At 41.6% G+C, this 18,829-nt stretch overlaps 1 protein-coding gene across 2 annotated transcripts; it reads left to right on the forward strand.

Annotated features, from left to right (window-relative positions):
* The first annotated feature begins 6,085 nt into the window (after nt 1–6,085).
* PARL (presenilin associated rhomboid like) lies at nt 6,086–18,384 on the forward strand. 2 transcript variants are annotated; one of them, XM_062621759.1, is made up of 10 exons: nt 6,117–6,376; nt 6,457–6,658; nt 6,829–6,969; nt 9,018–9,066; nt 10,999–11,094; nt 12,469–12,618; nt 13,057–13,127; nt 14,254–14,355; nt 16,192–16,289; nt 18,067–18,384. In XM_062621759.1, exons 1-10 carry the CDS (start codon nt 6,132–6,134, stop codon nt 18,182–18,184), a joined length of 1,272 nt encoding a protein of 423 aa, XP_062477743.1. In that variant the 5' UTR covers nt 6,117–6,131; the 3' UTR covers nt 18,185–18,384. The 2 variants fall into 2 exon arrangements, with proteins under 2 accessions (XP_062477741.1, XP_062477743.1); XM_062621757.1 differs by having other exon boundaries at nt 6,086–6,658.
* The last annotated feature ends 445 nt before the right edge of the window (nt 18,385–18,829 follow it).

The raw sequence follows: 18,829 nt of genomic DNA on the forward strand, positions 1-18,829 counted from the left end.
CTATCCTTAGAGAGAAAGGGGCTTAGGGTTCCTGTTAGCCCATTCTCCTTTATGGTGTGCTGTCAATGCCCATGACAGGCATCACTTACATGTCCAGGCAAGAGGTGACACTCTTGTGAGGTGGGCTGATGCCAACCTCATGAAGTTTAACCATGACAAGTGCAAGGTCCTACACCTGGGTGGGAGCAATCCCAGGCACAGCTACAGGTTGGGCAGAGAAGAGATTCAGAGCAGCCCTGCGGAGAAGGACTTGGGGGTGTTGGTTGATGAGAAAATGAACATGAGTCAGCTTCAGTGTGCACACGCAGCCCAGAACGCAACCGTATCCTGGGCTGCATCAAAGGAGCATGACCAGCAGGTCGAAGGAGGTGATCCTGCCCTTTACTCTGCTCTTGTGAGACCTCACCTGGAGTATTGTGTGCAGTTCTGGTGTCCTCAACATAAAAAGGACATGGAACTGTTGGAACAAGCCCACGAGGATGATCAGGGGACTGGAGCACCTCCTGCATGAAGACGGGCTGAGGAAGTTGAGGCTGTTCAGCCTGGAGAAGAGAAGGCTGCGTGAAGACCTCATAGCAGCCTTCCAGTATCTGAAGGGGGCCTATAGAGATGCTGGAGAGGGACTCTTCATTAGGGACTGTAGTGACAGGACAAGGGGTAACAGGTTAAAACTTAAACAGGGGAAGTTTAGGTTGGATATAAGAAGGAAATTCTTTCCTGTTAGGGTGGTGAGGCACTGGAATAGGTTGCCCAGGGAGGTTGTGAATGCTCCATCCCTGGCAGTGTTCAAGACCAGGTTGGACGAGGCCTTGGGTGATATGATTTAGCGTAAGGTGTCCCTGCCCATGGCAGGGGGGGTTAGAACTAGATGATCTTAAGGTCCTTTCCAACCCTAACAATTCTATGATTCTACTGGAGATAAAGACTGTGAAGGTAGTATTTTACCCTGGCTGCTCTCCTCAGCCGAAATCACTGCAGTAAGCTGGGGTAATGTGTGGATTCACACACTGCCAGCACCAATTCAGCCTCTGCTGCTGCAACTTTCTCTGCACAAACACTCACCCAGCTCTAAACTTGGCTCCCACTCACATTTGCCTAGGAGCTCTTGTGCCTCTCAACACTCCCTCATGTGGCCGAGGTCTGAGGGTGCAGTGAAGATGCTGCTCAAACGCTAGAAAGACCAGATGAAGGGACAACACTTACAAGTAATGCTCTTCAAGTAATACTTAGAAATAATGCTCTGACCACTGTTAATTTATTTGCAATGCACAAATGAGCACACTGGGGCAAGCTCTCATCATTAAATTTCAGTATGAGAGAGTAGAATCTCACAGCATTTGTCATAAGTGATTCTCTTTACCAGCAAAAAGACATAATTTCTTTTACTATTATACAGGTATCATGCTTGTACCGGTTTACTAGATTATTTTCCATGTTAGATAAAATAACCAACTAGAACAGTCAACAATGAGTAGTAAGCTCCAGGTTTGTCACCTACATCAACTGCATCTAGTTAATATCTCTACCCTTTTCTTTACACAGCACTTGTGATTTTGACAGAATAATGTACTTTAAAATATTTAGACATTGTTTAGCCAAATGACACAACATTAGATACAATGATATACCTTCTTTTGCTAGACAAAGCTCCAGGGTCATGGATATTTTGTAATACCAGAATTAGCAGTGAAATTCAGAATACTCTTTAGCCAGGCCCCTAAATATTTAACATAAAATAAGATACAATCTCCCTTACCTTAATTTCCAGATGATAACCCAGAAAGGACTGCTTCAGGGAAGCTTACTCTTGCCGATGGATAACTGAAGGCAAAAACACATCTTAAGAAAACAACATATTTTTTCAAACTCTTTACTCTATTTTTCTCCCCCAACCACCCTTTCTTGCTGCTGTTGCTGGGGTTCTCTTTATAGTGTGCAATGATTTAGGGGAGAACTCCTGACTTTAAACCAGCTGTAGCCACTGCTGAGATCAGGGAACAAACCTGGGCTCAATTAGGAAGGGAGTAACCTGCCTGAGTCCAGTGGCTCAACCTGTTGGTGATACCACCTGGTGAAAGGGGTCCTGGCCACTTGCAGAAAAGAAGGAGGACTCACGCTAAGGTGAGAGTTTTTGCCACTCTGGGACTGCACTGATTTGTACTCAGAGTTTGCAGTCAGTTTGGCTCTTCTCTGCCCCCTTCAATGCTAGCACAGGTGTTTCTGTCACATGATCTCTAATTTGCCTCAATTCGCATGTCAAAGCACAGGTCTGCAAAAAAATGGATTGCTACTCTGGACTCATAAAGTAACTTGCAACAAACCTGGATTCTTTAACTGGGATAACTGAATGTGCATTAGCTCCTAATAAGACAGGTGTCTTTTCCTAGATCAGTCAACTTCTGCTAGCTGCAGTGCTGTAGCTGGCTTCCTGTTCTGCCCTCTCCACCCTTGTTTTCCTCACCTTCTTTTACCTGCTTGGTTTTTGAAAAGCTGGAATTTTTTTAAGTGATATGAGGCATGGAGCACCTCCACAGACTTCAGTCTACCTCCAGATGAAACCTGTTCCTATGTGTACAGTTTGTCAGAAGAGTTACATTGGTTTTGTATGAATATAGAACATAATTTGCACAAAAAATAACATAAAGTCAACCCAGCGTGTGATTCTTTACTCACCTATCACTATAAAGAGGGCTGTCTTTAGGCAGACTTGTGTATCAGATGGAGCAACAGAACTGCCTCCTGAAACCTCAGCTGTCTGAAATACTCATAGCTGCATGATTCCTAGGTTTTTTGTTTATGATGCACAGAGAGCTTTCATTTTCACCTTTAGCCACAGCTGTCTACTGATTACAAGTGGTGCTGACATTAAAATTCCAAACCACTGGAAACCACTGCTGCTTGCTAGTCTGCCATCCTGAAAAATATGGAACACTGCTTAGAAAAAGCTGTCATAGACATAGTGTGAGTTACATCCTGGACTATCAGCAAGACAGACATCATGACAGATATTGTCATTCTGTGCTTCAGCTGGGCAAGTCAAATATCTTTGTTCAAAACAGCATTTCATTATAGAAACTGAGGAAGAAAGTTTAGCAGATTGCTTAATATGGATGCACACGCTTTACAATGGCTGTAGGAGGCACTGCTTAAAGATAGCTGGTTTCAGTAGGGTCTGGTATGTTCAAATGCTCAAGTGCAAACCTCAACAGCTGATCGCTTTCTGATCGCTTTTTAAGTATAGTTCAAGACCAGGTTGGACAAGGCCTTGGGTGATATGGTTTAGTGTGAGGTGTCTCTGCCCATGGCAGGGGGGTTGGAACTAGATGATCTTAAGGTCCTTTCCAACCCTAACTATTCTATGATTCTATGATTCTATGATAGTTTTCTTTAGGATATAGCTTCCCAGTTTTATGAGCAGAGGGAAATGATGATTTCACAATAAAGCTGTTTATGCCCATGAATTTGTTTCCCCATAAATCATTCATATTAATCATCTCCAGTCACCAAGTTATCAAAAGGCTCCTTTAATACCTAAAGCCTCAATGAAAATTTCACCACAGAAGTATGTATCCTAAAGCCAGGAAGGTCCCACATTAAAAGCATGGGATATAATGTATAATGAACCATACTACCAGGCATCCATCCCCCCTGCCCTGACTTTTATGTTTTAATATTCAGGATAATATGGTGTTGTACTTCTATAGCTGTCAAGGCTACTGCAACAACATAGTGAAACACGGCAGCTATTTTATCTGACGTCTCAGTCAGATTTACCAAAGACCTGATGACCTGTCTTATAGGAAGAGATCAAAATACGGGTTAACACTTATCTGCTCTTCTTTTGGTTCAGTCAGTCACAGATAGCATTTTCTTTCTTAGTTTTGTAGGGTATAAAATCACATTTGAAAGTTACAGTATTTAACTGATCATTAGCCTATAAAATCCTTGTCACAGGGCTCTAGAGACAGAACGATTTTAAAGCAATTAACTGGGAAACAGCTGAGATGCACCTGATATAACAGTTTCTCCTCTAAGGACTAAAAAAGTAATTGCTTTTTACCTGTACTTGAAGAAAGGCTTTGGTCACTTTTGGTATACATTAGTGAATTAAGATCTATTCTGAAGTCTTATTGATAAGTATCAGTATTTTCATAGCAAAGGGGAAAGCTTTCCCTGTCTTTTTCTCTGAAACTTACTTTTGTTCAATAGTTAGAATGTGATTTAGAGGATGAGCTTTAGTCCTTTGTTAAACCACAGTCCTCTACCAAAATGAGAAAGCACGCAACAGCAAACCCAGCTGTTTCTATCTAGACAAAAGCGAATATGCTTGGTTTTCCTCTGATGTTCCATTAAACCAAAATAAGAATGCCTAATTCAATTCTTCACCCTGGTTTAAAAAATTAGTAAATAAAAATACCAAATGCTAATTTAACCTTTATGATTCTAAATGTTCACTGCAGGGCTAAAAAAATAAGACGGTTGGACAACAGGAAACAGCCAGCACAGTTTCCATCATCAGTCTGCAGCACTATCCGTAACAATGGTGAGTATTCAGCTGCCTCACATGATGCAGATAAAGTTTGAAATCGCTGTTGGCCAGGAGCTGCCTGCCCCATTTGGGGGATCACTTTAGCACTGGTACATTGATACTGATACTGGGAAATAAAGGGTTAACATTGTGCCTGCTTGCTTAAGCAGTCGCTGTGCTTGGTGAAGCAGAACCATAGGAGTCAAAGTTGCTAGAATGGTGAAGTGGAATTGTAAGAGTTACAGCTGCTAGGCAGAATTGTAGTAGATAAGATTCATAACTTAACATTTAAGACATTCTTGTTTAAGTAGTATCTTTAGAAAGCAAAGGAACAAAAGATAGCCAGAATAACAAAATATGCAAGTTTCTCCTTTAAGATACATAAAACCGGCTTGTACTGAGCCTGAGGTTTGGATAGGAGCCAAAACCCTATTGAGTCTGCGTGAAAGCAAGAGGTTACTCGCAGTGATGAAGAGGAACTACAGGCCTTCATCCTCACGACCCCCTAACGACCACCACCAGGAGACACTGCACAGGCACACCAATGGGACGAATGCCAGAAAACTAATTATAATACTAGACGGGAACAGGTTTTGCATATGTATTAGGCATGAAGCAATCTCATGTTTAGGTAATCATTATATGTAATATAAACGAACTGAGTGGCAAAGCAAAGGTATGCATGCCTTTGGAGGAACTATCCCCATGCATCTCAGCACTGAATAAAAGCATACCTACTTTATAACTCTAACGAGTTGTGGAGTCTATCCGTGTATCAATACATGTTAGAGAGCATAATACTCTCTAAGTGCTCAGGCCAAAGTTTAATGGTTGGCAAGCAGGGATTGGATAATAGAATGGTCTGGGTTGGAAGGGACCTTAAAGCTCATCCAGTTCCAACCCACTGCTATGGGCATGGACACCTACCACTAAAGCAGGTTGCTCCAAGCACATCCAACCTGGCCTTGAACACTGTAAGGGATGGGGCAGCCACAGCTTCTCTGGGCACCCTGTTCCAGTGCCTCAGCACCCTCACAGGGAAGAGCTTCTGCCTAATGTCTAATCTCAGTCTCCTCTCTGGCAGGTTAAAGCCATTCCCCCTTGTCCTGTCCCTACAGGCCCTTGTCCAAAGCCCCACTCCAGGTTTCCTGTAGCCCCTTTAGGCACTGGAGCTGCTCTAAGGTCCCCCCTTCAGGACCCTTCTCTTCTCCAGACTGAACCAGCCCAGCTCCCTCAGCCTGGCTCCAGAGCAGAGCTGCTCCAGCCCTCGCAGCATCTCCGTGGCCTCCTCTGGACTCACTCCAACAGCTCCACGTCCCTCTTGTGTTGTTGCCCATAGCTGGATCAGGACTGCAGGAGGTGGTCTCACCAGAGTGGGTACAGGGGGAGAATCCCCTCCCTCGACCTGCTGATCACGTTCTGGGGATGCAGCCCAGCACACGGATGTTTGCTGGGCTCAACCGCACAGTACTCGCCCAGAGGACGCAGGAGATAAAGCAGCTGCCACACGCATCATGGCGGCCCCAACGCCACGCCCGCTATGACAGGGCAGAGGTGGGCGACCCTCTCATCATGGCGACCGGGGTAGGCCGTGAGCACTCCCATGCCGCCTGCCAGCAGCAGCAGCGCTGCCGGGCATGCCCCCACGGCACGGTGCCCACCGTGCGGAGCGGTCCCGGGGCAGAGGGGAGGCCCCGGGACGGAGGTGACCAAGCGGCTCCTCGGCCGAGCACCCAGCACAGCGCCCGCAAGATGGCGTCCGGCTGCCCCGGAAGAGCTTGGCGCGCTGGAGGCGCCCAACATGGCGTGGCGATGCTGGGCCCACGCCTGGGGCCCGCGGCAGCACAGGTACCCCCAGGCCGGGGCGGGGAGAGGAGCAGGGCGGGCGGTCGCGGCGGTACTGACGGTCTGCGTCTTTCCCCCCGCAGGCTGACGGTGCTGCTGGAGCAGCGGCAGGGCTTCCGCCGGGCGAGGCCGCGGTCCGAGGAGCCGCCAGCCGTCACCGCCGCCGAGGCGCGGCCAGGCCCGCCGGACCGCCGCCGCAGCCTCTGCCCGCCGCCGCCGCCGCCGTCCCGCGCCGGCCGCCCCTCGGCACGCCGCCTCGTCAAGCCGTTTCTGTTCGCGGTGGGGGTAAGTGGCTCCTCCGTGCCGGGGGTGCCGTGTCCGGGGAGCGGGATCGGCAGGGTGCCCTGCGTGTCCGCGGTGCCTTCGTTCCCGTTAACGTGCGGGTATTGCTCGGGGCTGGCATAACGTCGGGCGAAGCCACGGGATGGTGCATTCATTCAGACTTTATCGCCCAGTTCACAGGCTCTGCCTTCGGATCCGCCGCCATCTGGCAGTATGAGTCGCTCAAGTCGCGGGTCCAGAGCTATTTTGAGGCAGCCCGAGCAGACTGGTTCGATAAAATGCGGCCGCAGAAGAGGGGGGACTTCAGGAAGCAGGTACGCGGTATCTACAGGTACCTGGCCTTGCCGCACACGGGTGGGTCCCCAGCCGCAGCACAGAACACGGCCCTCCGGTGTAGGCGCATCTGCGGCACCGTTTGTACAGCACATACAGATGGGGACAGACAGGACCAGTCACTTGGAGAAATAATAGGTTCTTGGCAAATTACAGGAGATACATTTCCTTACAGGAAAAACTGATAGAATTAGTTCTACAACACTGTAACCCACAGTACCACTACAGCAAGTATCCTGGAGAAAAATGCCATCTTCACCCTGAAATGCAGGGCAGAGAGGTCGGGAGTAATAGTTCATATGTCCAAACTAGGTAGGCCTTTTACTTTTTCACTGTATAAAAGAATTATTCTGGGTCTGAGTATTCTCAGAAGTGAACACGAGTTCCCAAAGAGGACAGAGCTAAATTCTGAACTTTAAGCATAAGATTTGTTTTGAATGCTTTGGCTTCTGAAATGCATTTGTATTTTCAGCCTTTGCTTCACAAATGTGAGGGTTTAGAGGGCTTTTTTTCCTTTATGAAAGCTGACATTTACATGCAAATACTTTGGAGTTTGGGCATTAAGAACATCGTATATGCTGTGAGACTTGTTACAAATTTAGTTGACTCCTGAAAATATCAGTCGTTTAGTTTTGAATTAAGTGTATTTAAAACTAAAGAAAATATGCATGGGTTGGTGTTTTTTTTTTTGATGAGCATGACATTATATGTTAGGGAATATCACTTTGGTTAGTTTGGGTCATCTGCCTGGTGGTGTCCCTTGCCAGCCTATTGTGCATCCCCAGTCTATTCACTGCAGGGGCAGAATGAGAAATGGAAAAGGTTTTGATGCTGTGCAAACACTGTTAGCAAAAGGGAGAACATTAATGTGTTATCAGTACTATTTTGGTCAAAAATCTAAAACACAGCACTATGTATAAGCTGCTATAACGAAAATGAACTTACACCCTAGCCAATCCTAGCGCAGCATGCTTTGTTGTTCCATGTATATGTATCAACTGCAGGGGAGATTAGGATTGCCACTTAAAATATCAAGAATTGTAAAACCTGAAGGGGATGATGTGATTAGCTATCCAAAAAATAAATCAAAACTGCCCTGTTGTTAATAGGCTTAAATTCCCAATCCCCATCTTCAACTGGGAAGTCCTACTTCTAAAAGTTCAGGGTCTCCCAAAGCTTCTAAGGGCATATATTTCTAGTATTTTAGAAAAAACGTGTTTGTTCAGTGTTTTTAAACACGAGAACTTTGTAGGAAATACGGGAATCTCTATCCTGGGTGAAAGAATCAAACATAAAAATGCAATGAAATTGCTACTTTGATATCAAATAATGAATTGTTTCATACAGCATTATTTCCCACTGCCTCCAACCTACAGATAGTTTATATGACGTCCCCATCAATATGGTTGGAAGGTCATTGAGCTATCAGTATTTGTCCAACAATAATTCTGAAAGCTGAGGAAGGGAAAGGGGGGTGAAACTTGTCTGTGGGCTGACTGCGCTCAAAATAAACTTTTTCAGGGGTTTTAAACTTGGAGGAGGGCTGGGTGAGCTGGACGCAAGGGGGAATGGATTCCACATCTTGTGAGCCATCTCTGCAAAAGTGACCGTGGCACAAAAGTGGGATCTCTCAAAGGTGGGTGGTATGATGTTAGTCAGCATTAGGGTGAGGCTTAGTCAAGGCAGGGTTTATGCTAACTTTGGCTAATCTGCTAAAGTAAGCATTATGGGCTAGATCCAAGTTGAGTACAAGCAGAGGTAAACCCACGGACTTGTGTAAAAGGATATAACCTCTTTCTTTTTGAAGAAACTCTTCAGCTACAACGAGTTGTTTTATGAGGAGGAGTATAGATGAGCAAGGAAATGCCAACTTGAAAAGCTGAACCAATCAGAAATAAAGTTTGAAACTGATTTACCTAACAAATTTCAAACAAATGCTTTCCATTCTTAACAAAGTAGAACCTTAATGACTGGTTTTGAAATGGCAAGTACTTCGCAGTGGCACTGATGTACAACGGTTCCGTTTCAGGTTAACAGCTGGTGGAATAGCCTGACTGAGGGTCAGCGGACTGTGACAGGTTTGTGTTAGCTTACAGGTATTAGACATTCGCAGGAAGAGAAATGTGGCAAACAGGTACAGTATGTTAAAACAGGTGCCTTTCACACCATGTTTAGGTTGTTAGGCACAAGGCATGTGTAAACTTACACCTGCACACACACTATTTCTGCTGCACTTCCTTCACAAAACCTATTTTTTGTATGCATTAAAAAAATCCCTATGCATCAGTGTGAGAGTGTAAAGGATTAGCTGGAATTCTCTGCTGGCAACATTTTTCTCAGGAAGTGTGAAAAACAGCAGATGTTTTTAAAAGGAAAAGATGTATATATTCCACTGATATGTGGAAATAAAATTCCATAATAGTTGCTTCTTTTTTGCAGCATGATACATGTAAAATAACAAAGAACTACCTTGTGAGCTTTCCTTTGGTTATGATGTAGTTTTGATTGGTTAGCCTAACAGCACTTGAAATCCCCAAGGTAAATGTCTTGTGTGGTGAGAAATTGACAAGAACTTGATTCAAAGCCAAATGAAGTAGCTGAGCTGTATCCATTGTTACATATTCTGCTAAGTATTTACTGTATTTACTTGTTAGCATAAGGTTACTTAAATGCTATTTCTGTGTCATTTACTTTTCTACAGAAACATTATAGAAAAAAAAATATTCAGCAAATTTACTAACTCTTTGCAAAGTTGACGCCCAGCCTAAGAACAGATCCCGTAAGTGCTGAATGTTTTGGGCAAAAATAATCTCAGGCCCTCAATTAGTAAGTGCTGTCACAAGTTTTGTATGATGCTTTGAAATGCTTTTCAACATGCAAGCCAGGATACAGATACAAATACTTACTGGGGCAGGGTTGGTGAAGATACCATTCTGTAGTCTCTAGAGTAGTTCTAGTTGATCTAACAAGCAATACAAATTTAAGTTGGTGGACCCTAACCCATTCAGATGCTTACCCTTGATTACTCTAGCAAGATTTGGCTTGCTATACTGAAACAGTTGACAGTACTGTAACGCCTTGGTTTAGCATGCAGGGAAAACACTCCAATAAGAGTGTGACATAATAGGACAGAGTAGCAAAAACAGAGATCTATTGACATTTTGGTTCTAGGACTTACAGTTTTTCACAGTTCCTACAGTTTGTTGCAAGCTTCAAATATAATAATTATGTGACATTTACCATTATGTAAAAGCGTCATTATTATGTTCCCCTTTAATGTTTCTAGCAGTTACAAAACATTTTAAATACCTAAACACTTGGATAGAAATAGAGAAGGCACTTTAACCAAGAAACAATGAATTTGTATCATTATATTTCTAATAATTTACATTCTTATTTAAAATAAAGATCACAATAAATATCTGTGCAGTAAAAACTATCTGCCTTAGCAATGCCAACTCAACTTTTTATGCTTGATCTCTAAATAGCATCTTTACAATTCCCTCAAAACAAAGCTTCCCAAATTGGATGGGATGTGTACTGCATGTTTCTATGGTTCCCCTAGTCTTTTCCCCTCCATGTGTGGTTAAATCTGCATCCTACTGTGCATCAGATTAGCTGCTTATGTCCAAATGCCACCAGAGAGGCAAGAAATGGGACCTCTTAATCTGGCACTTGTTTCATGGGTTCTGTATTTGAAGTTGTAACTTGTGTGTCTTCAGTACAGATTTTCTGGACTGATGTATTCATTACACTGTATGTTTAAACAGTTGCAATTAAGTGTCATATTTCTGAAAGACTTCCACTTGATAAATGTAGCTTTCAGAATTTGCCTTTGCCTTTTCTAAACTTTATAAAGTTAGAGAAGTGGATACCTCTTTAAATGGAATAGTGAAGAAAAAGTATGTTTCTTGTAAGTGTACTTTTGAATGCTTGCTTACAGTCAGCATTATGATGTATTACACTCATAATTTGCTTTTATACTTTTTTTTTCCCCCTCCTCTTAACAGGTATTATAGCTGCAAATGTCTTTGTATTCTGTTTATGGAGGCTGCCTGGTATGCGACGGTTTATGTTTACATACTTCACCTCAGATCCATCCTCCAGTAAGTGAATAGTAATTTGGGTGACTTTTCTACACTGTGATGTAATAGAACCTCCAATCATACTGCAGAAGCTTCAGCTGGTGCATGGCTTACTTGTAGCTCCACCACCCACAAGCCATCTCAGTCATTCCCAAGCACATCATTCTGTTTACAGAGGACATGGCTTGAGGGGAAAAAAGAAGTAATAGATCTCATTTTTAACAACAAAGAAAACACTGGTGCTTTTCTAAATATTGTCAAAACTGTTGCCTGCTGTCTGGCCTTTTACTGCATTTAGTAGGATGCACCTCCTGCCTTTGTAAAGGTGAAGATAGGATACAGATACAGCACTTCTCCCAGTGATGTCAAGCTGTACAACAGAATGCAAATCATGCCACTCTTTGGGAAGGAGCAAAATAAATTGTACTATGCAATGCCATTCAAAAAACAGACTCAAATGTAACCCCCACACTCCTTTAATATTCTGTGGGATGCAGATAGAAGTCACCAGTCACATGCATGTGCACTTCCATCAATAGACAAGTGTTAGTCTGTACATCATGTACAGAGTCCTTGTTTCAAAGCTGTGCTTTGAATCACATAATAACGAAACCCTAACAAACGTGCAGACTTGGGTTTCACTGTATGTGAAATATTTTTAACAGGTTAAGGAAAGTAAGTTAGTGGTATTTAATGTTGAACGATTAGTTGGTAGAGAACAGAATGAAAAGGATGAGACAAGTATGCATTAGGAGAGTACTTTCTGCTTACTTGTCCTCTTAATTTCTGCTGAAAAAGTGGAAACTCAGCTAATTCCCCCCAGACATCCCAAAGCTAAAAGCTGGTATCCAGAGCTGAGCATCAGTCACTCCAAACACTCCTATTTTAAATAATGCTGACCTTCAAACCTGTTAATTGGCACTTTTTGCACTTTCAAGGCTGCTGTTTCAGTGAGGAGAGCTAGTAGCTTGTTTTCAAAAGAAAACTAGCTTTTCTTTGAGTCCCTCTCTGTAGCGAAATAGATTTAGGTAGTTGCTCATAAAAGACATTAAAAATCTTTCACTATATACATATATAAAAATCTCTTCTTTCCAAAGCGTAGGAGATGTGTCATAAGGTAAATGTTTTATATGAAACGTTCCCCAGTAAGTAAGAAAGACTTTCTACAGGAGCTGTACAGTTTGTACATCTCTGGGGTACATGTTGTCCCTTTCAAAGGTATTATGTGGAGTTTGAAATATTTTACATTTCTGGGTTTATTACATAGGATGTATTTGAGAATTCAAACCATTATTAGCCTGTAGTATGTCTTGATAAATTTTTGTTCTGTATGACATGTAAGTCGAAGCATATTAAAACCCTGACTTTCTTCTTGCATTGTTTTTTCTCTTGTAGGAGCCCTGTGTTCTCCCATGCTGCTTTCTACATTTAGTCACTTTTCTCTGTTCCACATGGCAGCAAATATGTATGTTTTATGGAGCTTTTCCAGCAGCATTGTCTCTCTTCTGGGATGCGAGCAGTTCCTTGCGGTATATCTTTCTGCTGGTAATGTTAAATAGATATATATTCACACCACTTTAAATATGTATTCATGCAACTGAAGTGTGTGCATGGTAATAGATACATGATAGTTCGCTATTGTTCAGTCCTCCACATTGCTTTATATTAACTGTGCTACTTATCTGCTGTCATACAGAATTTTGATGGGTTTAGAATATTTAGCTTTAAAATACCATGAAAATGCAAGTAGCTGGTTTTAATTCATCCTTAGCTACCAAAATAAAATAGCTCAATACAGACTTATGAGAGTTTAGTGGGAAAAGATGACAGTTGATGTTTTAAAAACCAAAACAGCCACCACCACCAAACAAGGAATCCCACATCACCTACAGTAGCTTCTTTACAGAGGTGTTGGGATAATGTACTTTCTGATGCTTGCCTGTATTGCTGGCATTGTTTCCAACAGTAATTTTTCCTCTCTAGGGGTTATCTCCACTTTTGTCAGTTATGTTGCTAAAATGGCCACTGGAAGGTTTGAACCATCGCTTGGAGCTGTAAGTATCTCAGCATATGGGAGACCTTATAATGGTTTCTGAAGCCACTTTCAAAGCCTGCTGTACTTTTTAACCTGCTTAAAACACAAGAATATATTTGGGATAATAGAAACTAGAGATGTTTACGAAAACCAAGTAACCAGGCAGTGATTCCTGTGCAAGAACATGCCAGTTCTTCAAATATGTTAACTCCTTTGCAGCAGGAGCCCAGAACTAATGCCACTTAATGCTTGTAAATGAGTACTTAACAGCAGGACCTCTTGTCACTGAGCAGGTAGTCCAGTTTTATTATTTTATAAATATTATTTCATTAACTGTGTATCAGTCTTCTCTAATTGAAAACAGAAAGAGACAACATAATCAGACAGTCAAAATCAGCATGTGATGATAGTGGAAGCTGTTGGGCGTGCCATGCAAAAAGGGCAGCACTCCTGCCAAAAGTCTCACAGAAATGAGGCAGGCTGAAGAGGTGGTGTAGTTGTCTTTTCTTTACAAGCATTAACTCGCTATAAGTTTGAGGTGAACCTAGCTATTTGCCAAGCATTAAAGGCTTCTTAACTTACTTTACTAAATAATGTTGATAAAAGCCACAAGTTACAATCTTGTTTTTCAATTGGAATGAAAAACAGGTGTTGAACTGTCCCAGAGTTAGAATTTTGGCAGTGCTGTCTATGTATTGTCCCTTTATCTTATGAATAAGCTATATCTGGAGCAAGTTAACTTCCCATTAGTCTTACTGATCTGAACTTACTGAAATTGCCACACATTGCATTACTTACTGTATTCACAGCCTTCCCATTGAGGTATTTCATGGATACAAAAAGCCCATGGTCAGTTTCGTACAGACCAGGGAATTACTCATTTCATTGACAAAAGCTTTTTGTCCCTGTCCATCTGTTATTTTCCTTGTTTTGGTACAAGCTTCAGAATGATTCCCTTCATTCGAGATGTCTGTGTATGATTAATATGTGTTAAATTTCTAGGCTTTACTGGGAAAGAAGCACATTAACATAATTTGTTATCTTAAAAAATGGGCTGCATTTGAAAATAAAAGCCCAAGGGAAAACAGAAATTTTCCCTTATGTAACATCTCTGCTTACTGTCATGTATTTTAATGTATTTGCAGTCAGGAGCTATAATGACTGTCCTTGCAGCTGTATGTACGAAGATGCCAGAAGCAAAACTCGCCATCATATTTCTTCCAATGTTCACATTTACAGCAGGAAGCGTAAGTTCCTTTGAACTTTAAATCAATTCTGCTCTTAAAACCTTTTCCCTGTATCTTCCCTATCTCCTCTGCACATGTGTCTGTCATTTGTGTTTCTAAGCTGTTAGATTTGTTTTCAAAGTGAATACAGGTCATGCAAGTCCTGGAGACTGAATTGTTGCAGCCTAGCACAATCATTGCACAAGTGTGTAGTGGATTGAGAATTGCCCTAAATTCCATCCTCCATAGGTCTGTTTCAAATCTGATACTAAGAGGTGAAAGAATTAAGGAGGGACTTGTTTCACCTGTCTGAGGAGGTGTGCATACATATACGTACGCATTTTTACAGCAGCACTTTTTACAAGCTAATCCAATACTGATATGCTCTTTTTGAAGAAAAAAATATAAGGATGGGAAAAACAGAATGTCACTTCTCAAGGGAAAAAAACATTCCAATCCTGGAGGAATACCTGCCTCCTCATTTGGAAACCATCTTTTCCTAGAATGGTTTGGTACACTGTTGAGGCTTTTCTTCATGTGTAACACTAGGACTCGTTTGTTTCTTTAAGTTCGTTTAAGCACATCCACTGCCCCATTTAAGAAAAGCTGCTCATGTGTATCTTGAGCTGCTTTAATGAGTTAATCATCTTTGATCCACTGCTTAAAGTTCTGCTGTTTTACTTAAAGCAGTTAAAGCTTTGTTGTTTCAAGATCATGCGATGTAGTGTTTTTGGGAAGTGAAGCTTACAGATTTAAACAAGTGTTCTTAGATGTAGCCTTCCTGGTTTTCTTGCACTTCTCCTTGAGAGGACCTGGGATTTTTGCTGCTACCTTTTAATTGCATCTCTCCTTAAGAAGATGGCCAGGATAGAAATACTGGCAGAGCCATAGAGAACATTGCCATGAGGAAGTAATTACTGCAACAGTAAAACAAGAGCAGCATTGGCTGCTGCAGTGTAAATGTTGGAATGATTTTAGCCTTACTATATAATTGCATTTTGAAACCTTACATACTAGGTTTAGATACTCAGGCTACCTCACATGTACTGTAATTGGTTTTTAAAATAAACAAGCCAGTGTAGCAATGGAGCTGCTATTCTAAGACACACACTTAAGGAAAGAAATCCTGCTTAAAGTAACATCTCATCGTAACATTAAATCTGTTGGTCTTTTTGGAATGAGGCACTTAGTAAAATTTTGTATAATTACAGTTATAGTGGTTTGTGTCTCCTGAGGATGCTTCACCATTGCGTATGCTCTTTCTGGACACAGAGTTTTTCAAAATCATCCTCATTTTCTACCTGCCAAGAGATTTGTCATTAGGAAAGTGTGATGACCAATTTATATTAGATGACAGGGATTCTGCCCCATATGTTCCGTCCACTGAAGGGTTGTGTTTGGGAGATCAGATGCATATAAATCTAAGCTATGTCAGAATTGGTGAATGAGAATGTTGCTATTACTTATTTTGTGGTATCTTTTATACTGTGCACTCTTTCAAGCAACTAAGTAACTTCTGACCTCAGTTTGGAATGTATGCATGGCTTTAGAAGTGAAGATTGGAAGAGACAGAGTATTTGAAAAGGGGACATTCCTACCCTGCACTGTTCTGTAGCCGCTCATGTCTGTATTTTGACAGGACAGTACAGCTAAGAACTGAGTCTGTTTTAAAACAATTTGGTTTAGGTTTTGTTGGGGGGGGGGTGGGAAGAGGGGGAAAGTGTTTTTTTACAGAAATTACTTTGATATAAAATTCATGGAATGTTTCTTGATCGCAAATTTTTGCTGTGCCAAATAGGAAACACTGTTAATCAGTGGCCATTTTATACTGTGGCTGATCTGTCCATACCTTTCCAGGCACTGAAAGCCATAATCGCATTTGACTCTGCAGGACTTGCTCTAGGCTGGAGACTTTTTGACCATGCTGCACATCTTGGGGGAGCCCTCTTTGGGATGTAAGTCTGTTTACTAACTTCTGTTTGTTTCGTATTTAAGTTCATCCTAATTTTTACTTCTTTACTTCCTCTTTTCTCTCTTTTTTTTTTGAAGATTGTCTTAAGCAGCATTGAAGACAACTCACTGTTATCCTTGAGTGTTATAAAATAGTGTAGAAAATGCTGTCAGTCAGTGCTTAGAACTGAAAGAACTGACCTGAACTGACTTCGAATGACAGATTAGATGTCATATTGTCCTGTCACTGTAACCTGGCCTGGTTGCCTGTGTCCTGCTCTCCCCAGCGCATTGAAGAGAGTCACAAGGCAGAAAAGATTCTCACAAAACACAGCATGGACAAATTACAATAACTTTCGAATTAAACAGCTGAAACAAATTTTGTCCAATTTTTTTTTTCTTTAATTGCCAATTTAGAGCTCCAGAGTTGGTATAAGCTCAGGCCAAATTCCATTGAGCAGCCTCTACTGCTGTTGCTCAGTGTTGCTGCATTGTCTTTGTGTGGAGTCTTCCAAATTGGGAAGAACTATTAGAAACCAGTTTGTAGGAAACAGTTCTGCATTGTTCCGTGTTTGAACTACATTAGCTAATGAGTTTTTCCCTTCTGCCTGATTGCAGTGTTGTGTTAATTTGCACACTTGTAGTTAAGAGCATTTCTAAACGTTTATATAGGCATTTTAAAAGCCTACCTGAGGTTTAACTAGGCCAGGCAAAGAACAGGTGGGGAACACTTCATTTTAGTCTGCAAACTGTTTTGCCTTTCTTTGCTATTGAGTTGTGCTGCAGTCACCTTTTCTCCCCTTCTCTGGCATCACAACTGCATCTGATGTTGCCTTGCTGATCGATAACTACTTTCTGCCATGTGATACATCTATATCAGCTTGCAGATTCACATATTAGGATAGCAGTTGCAGTAAAAGTTGTCTTGAGTCAACTAGGTGAGGAAGACAAGATATGTTCTACCTATATGTTCTACTCTGTGATTATTTTGGTTTCTTCATCCTAAATCAGGGCTTCTATTTAGCACGTATGTTGAATAGCCAAAGTATTTTCTGTACATTGCCTCGCAGACAACTGTCTGCTTTGGAAAGAAGATACATGATTTATAGGAATGGCCTGTTTACCCAGTACTGGCTGTTGGAAAATTGATATTCAAGACTCAGATGTGAAGTTAGGCTTGTGGGAGAACCTTCAACCTATTTCCATGCAGTTGCTTCCCCTCCCACCTCTCTTCTCCACCATAACCTCCCTTGCTGAATTACTTATGTTGCTTATTCATATATCAAGATATATAATTCTCTATGGATATCAGTCAAGCTAAAACACTTGGATAGATTAAATCCTCATTTAGGTGTTTATAGAAGAAAATGTTTTGAATGGAATGTGGCTGTTAATTACAGGGCAGTTGTATTTACATGTGAAAAAAATTTACTTGGTGGTGTCAGTAAACATTAGCACAAGCAACAGAGACTGTTTTAACAGTCTCTTAAGTAGAAATCATGACAGCATGAAATTAAAGGCATGAAAACCAGCCATTCTCAGGACTGAGACAAGCAAGAACACAAAAGTTAATTATGAGGAGTCATGAGAACAAGTGGCTTACCTGCCACTGCCACTTTCCAAGAGTGGTATTCCTTCTGCCTTGGTTTTTCTTGTCTCCTATATTATCTAGGAGTAGAAATGCCTATAGGCATTTCAGTTACCTGATTTTAGTGATCAGCCTGTTCCTCAGATACAGAGAAAAGTCGCTGTTAGTTTTAACCAGTATTTTCTTTTTCTCAGGTGGTACGTGACTTATGGCCATGAGCTCATATGGAAGAACAGAGAACCACTGGTGAAAGCTTGGCATGAAATGAGGACAAAGAACACAGGAAAGGGAGGAGGTGGAAGATCTAACTGATTCCAATCCTAGAGATTCCTTGTGCCCAAGTGGTACATTACTTGAAGACATGGGATTTAATTGGTTTTCTGCTACTCCACATGAAGCCTCTAAGGAGCTGAAGTTTCTAATGTAAATTACAGTTACAAAAATGCATATCAATAGAAAATGAACTCTGACAAAGGCAGAACAATAAAGGTTTTTATCCTGTTGCTTTCTGAGGTAATAGTCTGTGTTACATTTTTTTAAAGGAGAAATATATATTAAAAAAGGCTTTCCAATGAAGTGACCAAATGATCTGTCCACAAAGCTTCAATCTGGGGCACAACTGGTTAATACTTAGCAAAATTCACTTCCTTATGAATCATGCATCCCCCTAATGTCCTCCGAACACTATGAAGTGTTTTCCTGGAAGGCATGCTTTAGGCAGCCTGGACTTAACAGAAGGGTAATGTGGTAAAGTCCAGTGGTCTTTATTATTGACAAGATTAACTGAGATAAGCCAATGGTCTCTATTAATTTTAAATGTGAAATACGTGAAGCAATACTGGATTGTTTGCCAAAGCTTACATACTGGTTAATGGTACAGCTTTATTCATTCTGTGATTCTATTTATCAGCTGCAGCTTATTCAACCTGGGGTTTCCATTTCTATCTGCTTCCAAGA

The sequence above is a fragment of the Pezoporus occidentalis genome, unplaced genomic scaffold (assembly GCF_034315485.1).
Source record: "Pezoporus occidentalis ecotype Australia unplaced genomic scaffold, CSIRO_AGI_Poc_V1 ctg233, whole genome shotgun sequence".
In the NCBI taxonomy this organism is placed as follows: Eukaryota; Metazoa; Chordata; class Aves; order Psittaciformes; family Psittacidae; genus Pezoporus; species Pezoporus occidentalis.

Bases quoted from the DNA above. Each gene is read 5' to 3' on its own strand.
- PARL (XM_062621757.1), top strand. From the start codon at position 6,101: ATGGCGACCGGGGTAGGCCGTGAGCACTCCCATGCCGCCTGCCAGCAG. The intron at 13,128-14,253 runs GTAAGTATCTCA...ATGTATTTGCAG, and splicing joins TTGAACCATCGCTTGGAGCT to TCAGGAGCTATAATGACTGT. The intron at 14,356-16,191 runs GTAAGTTCCTTT...ATACCTTTCCAG, and splicing joins TCACATTTACAGCAGGAAGC to GCACTGAAAGCCATAATCGC.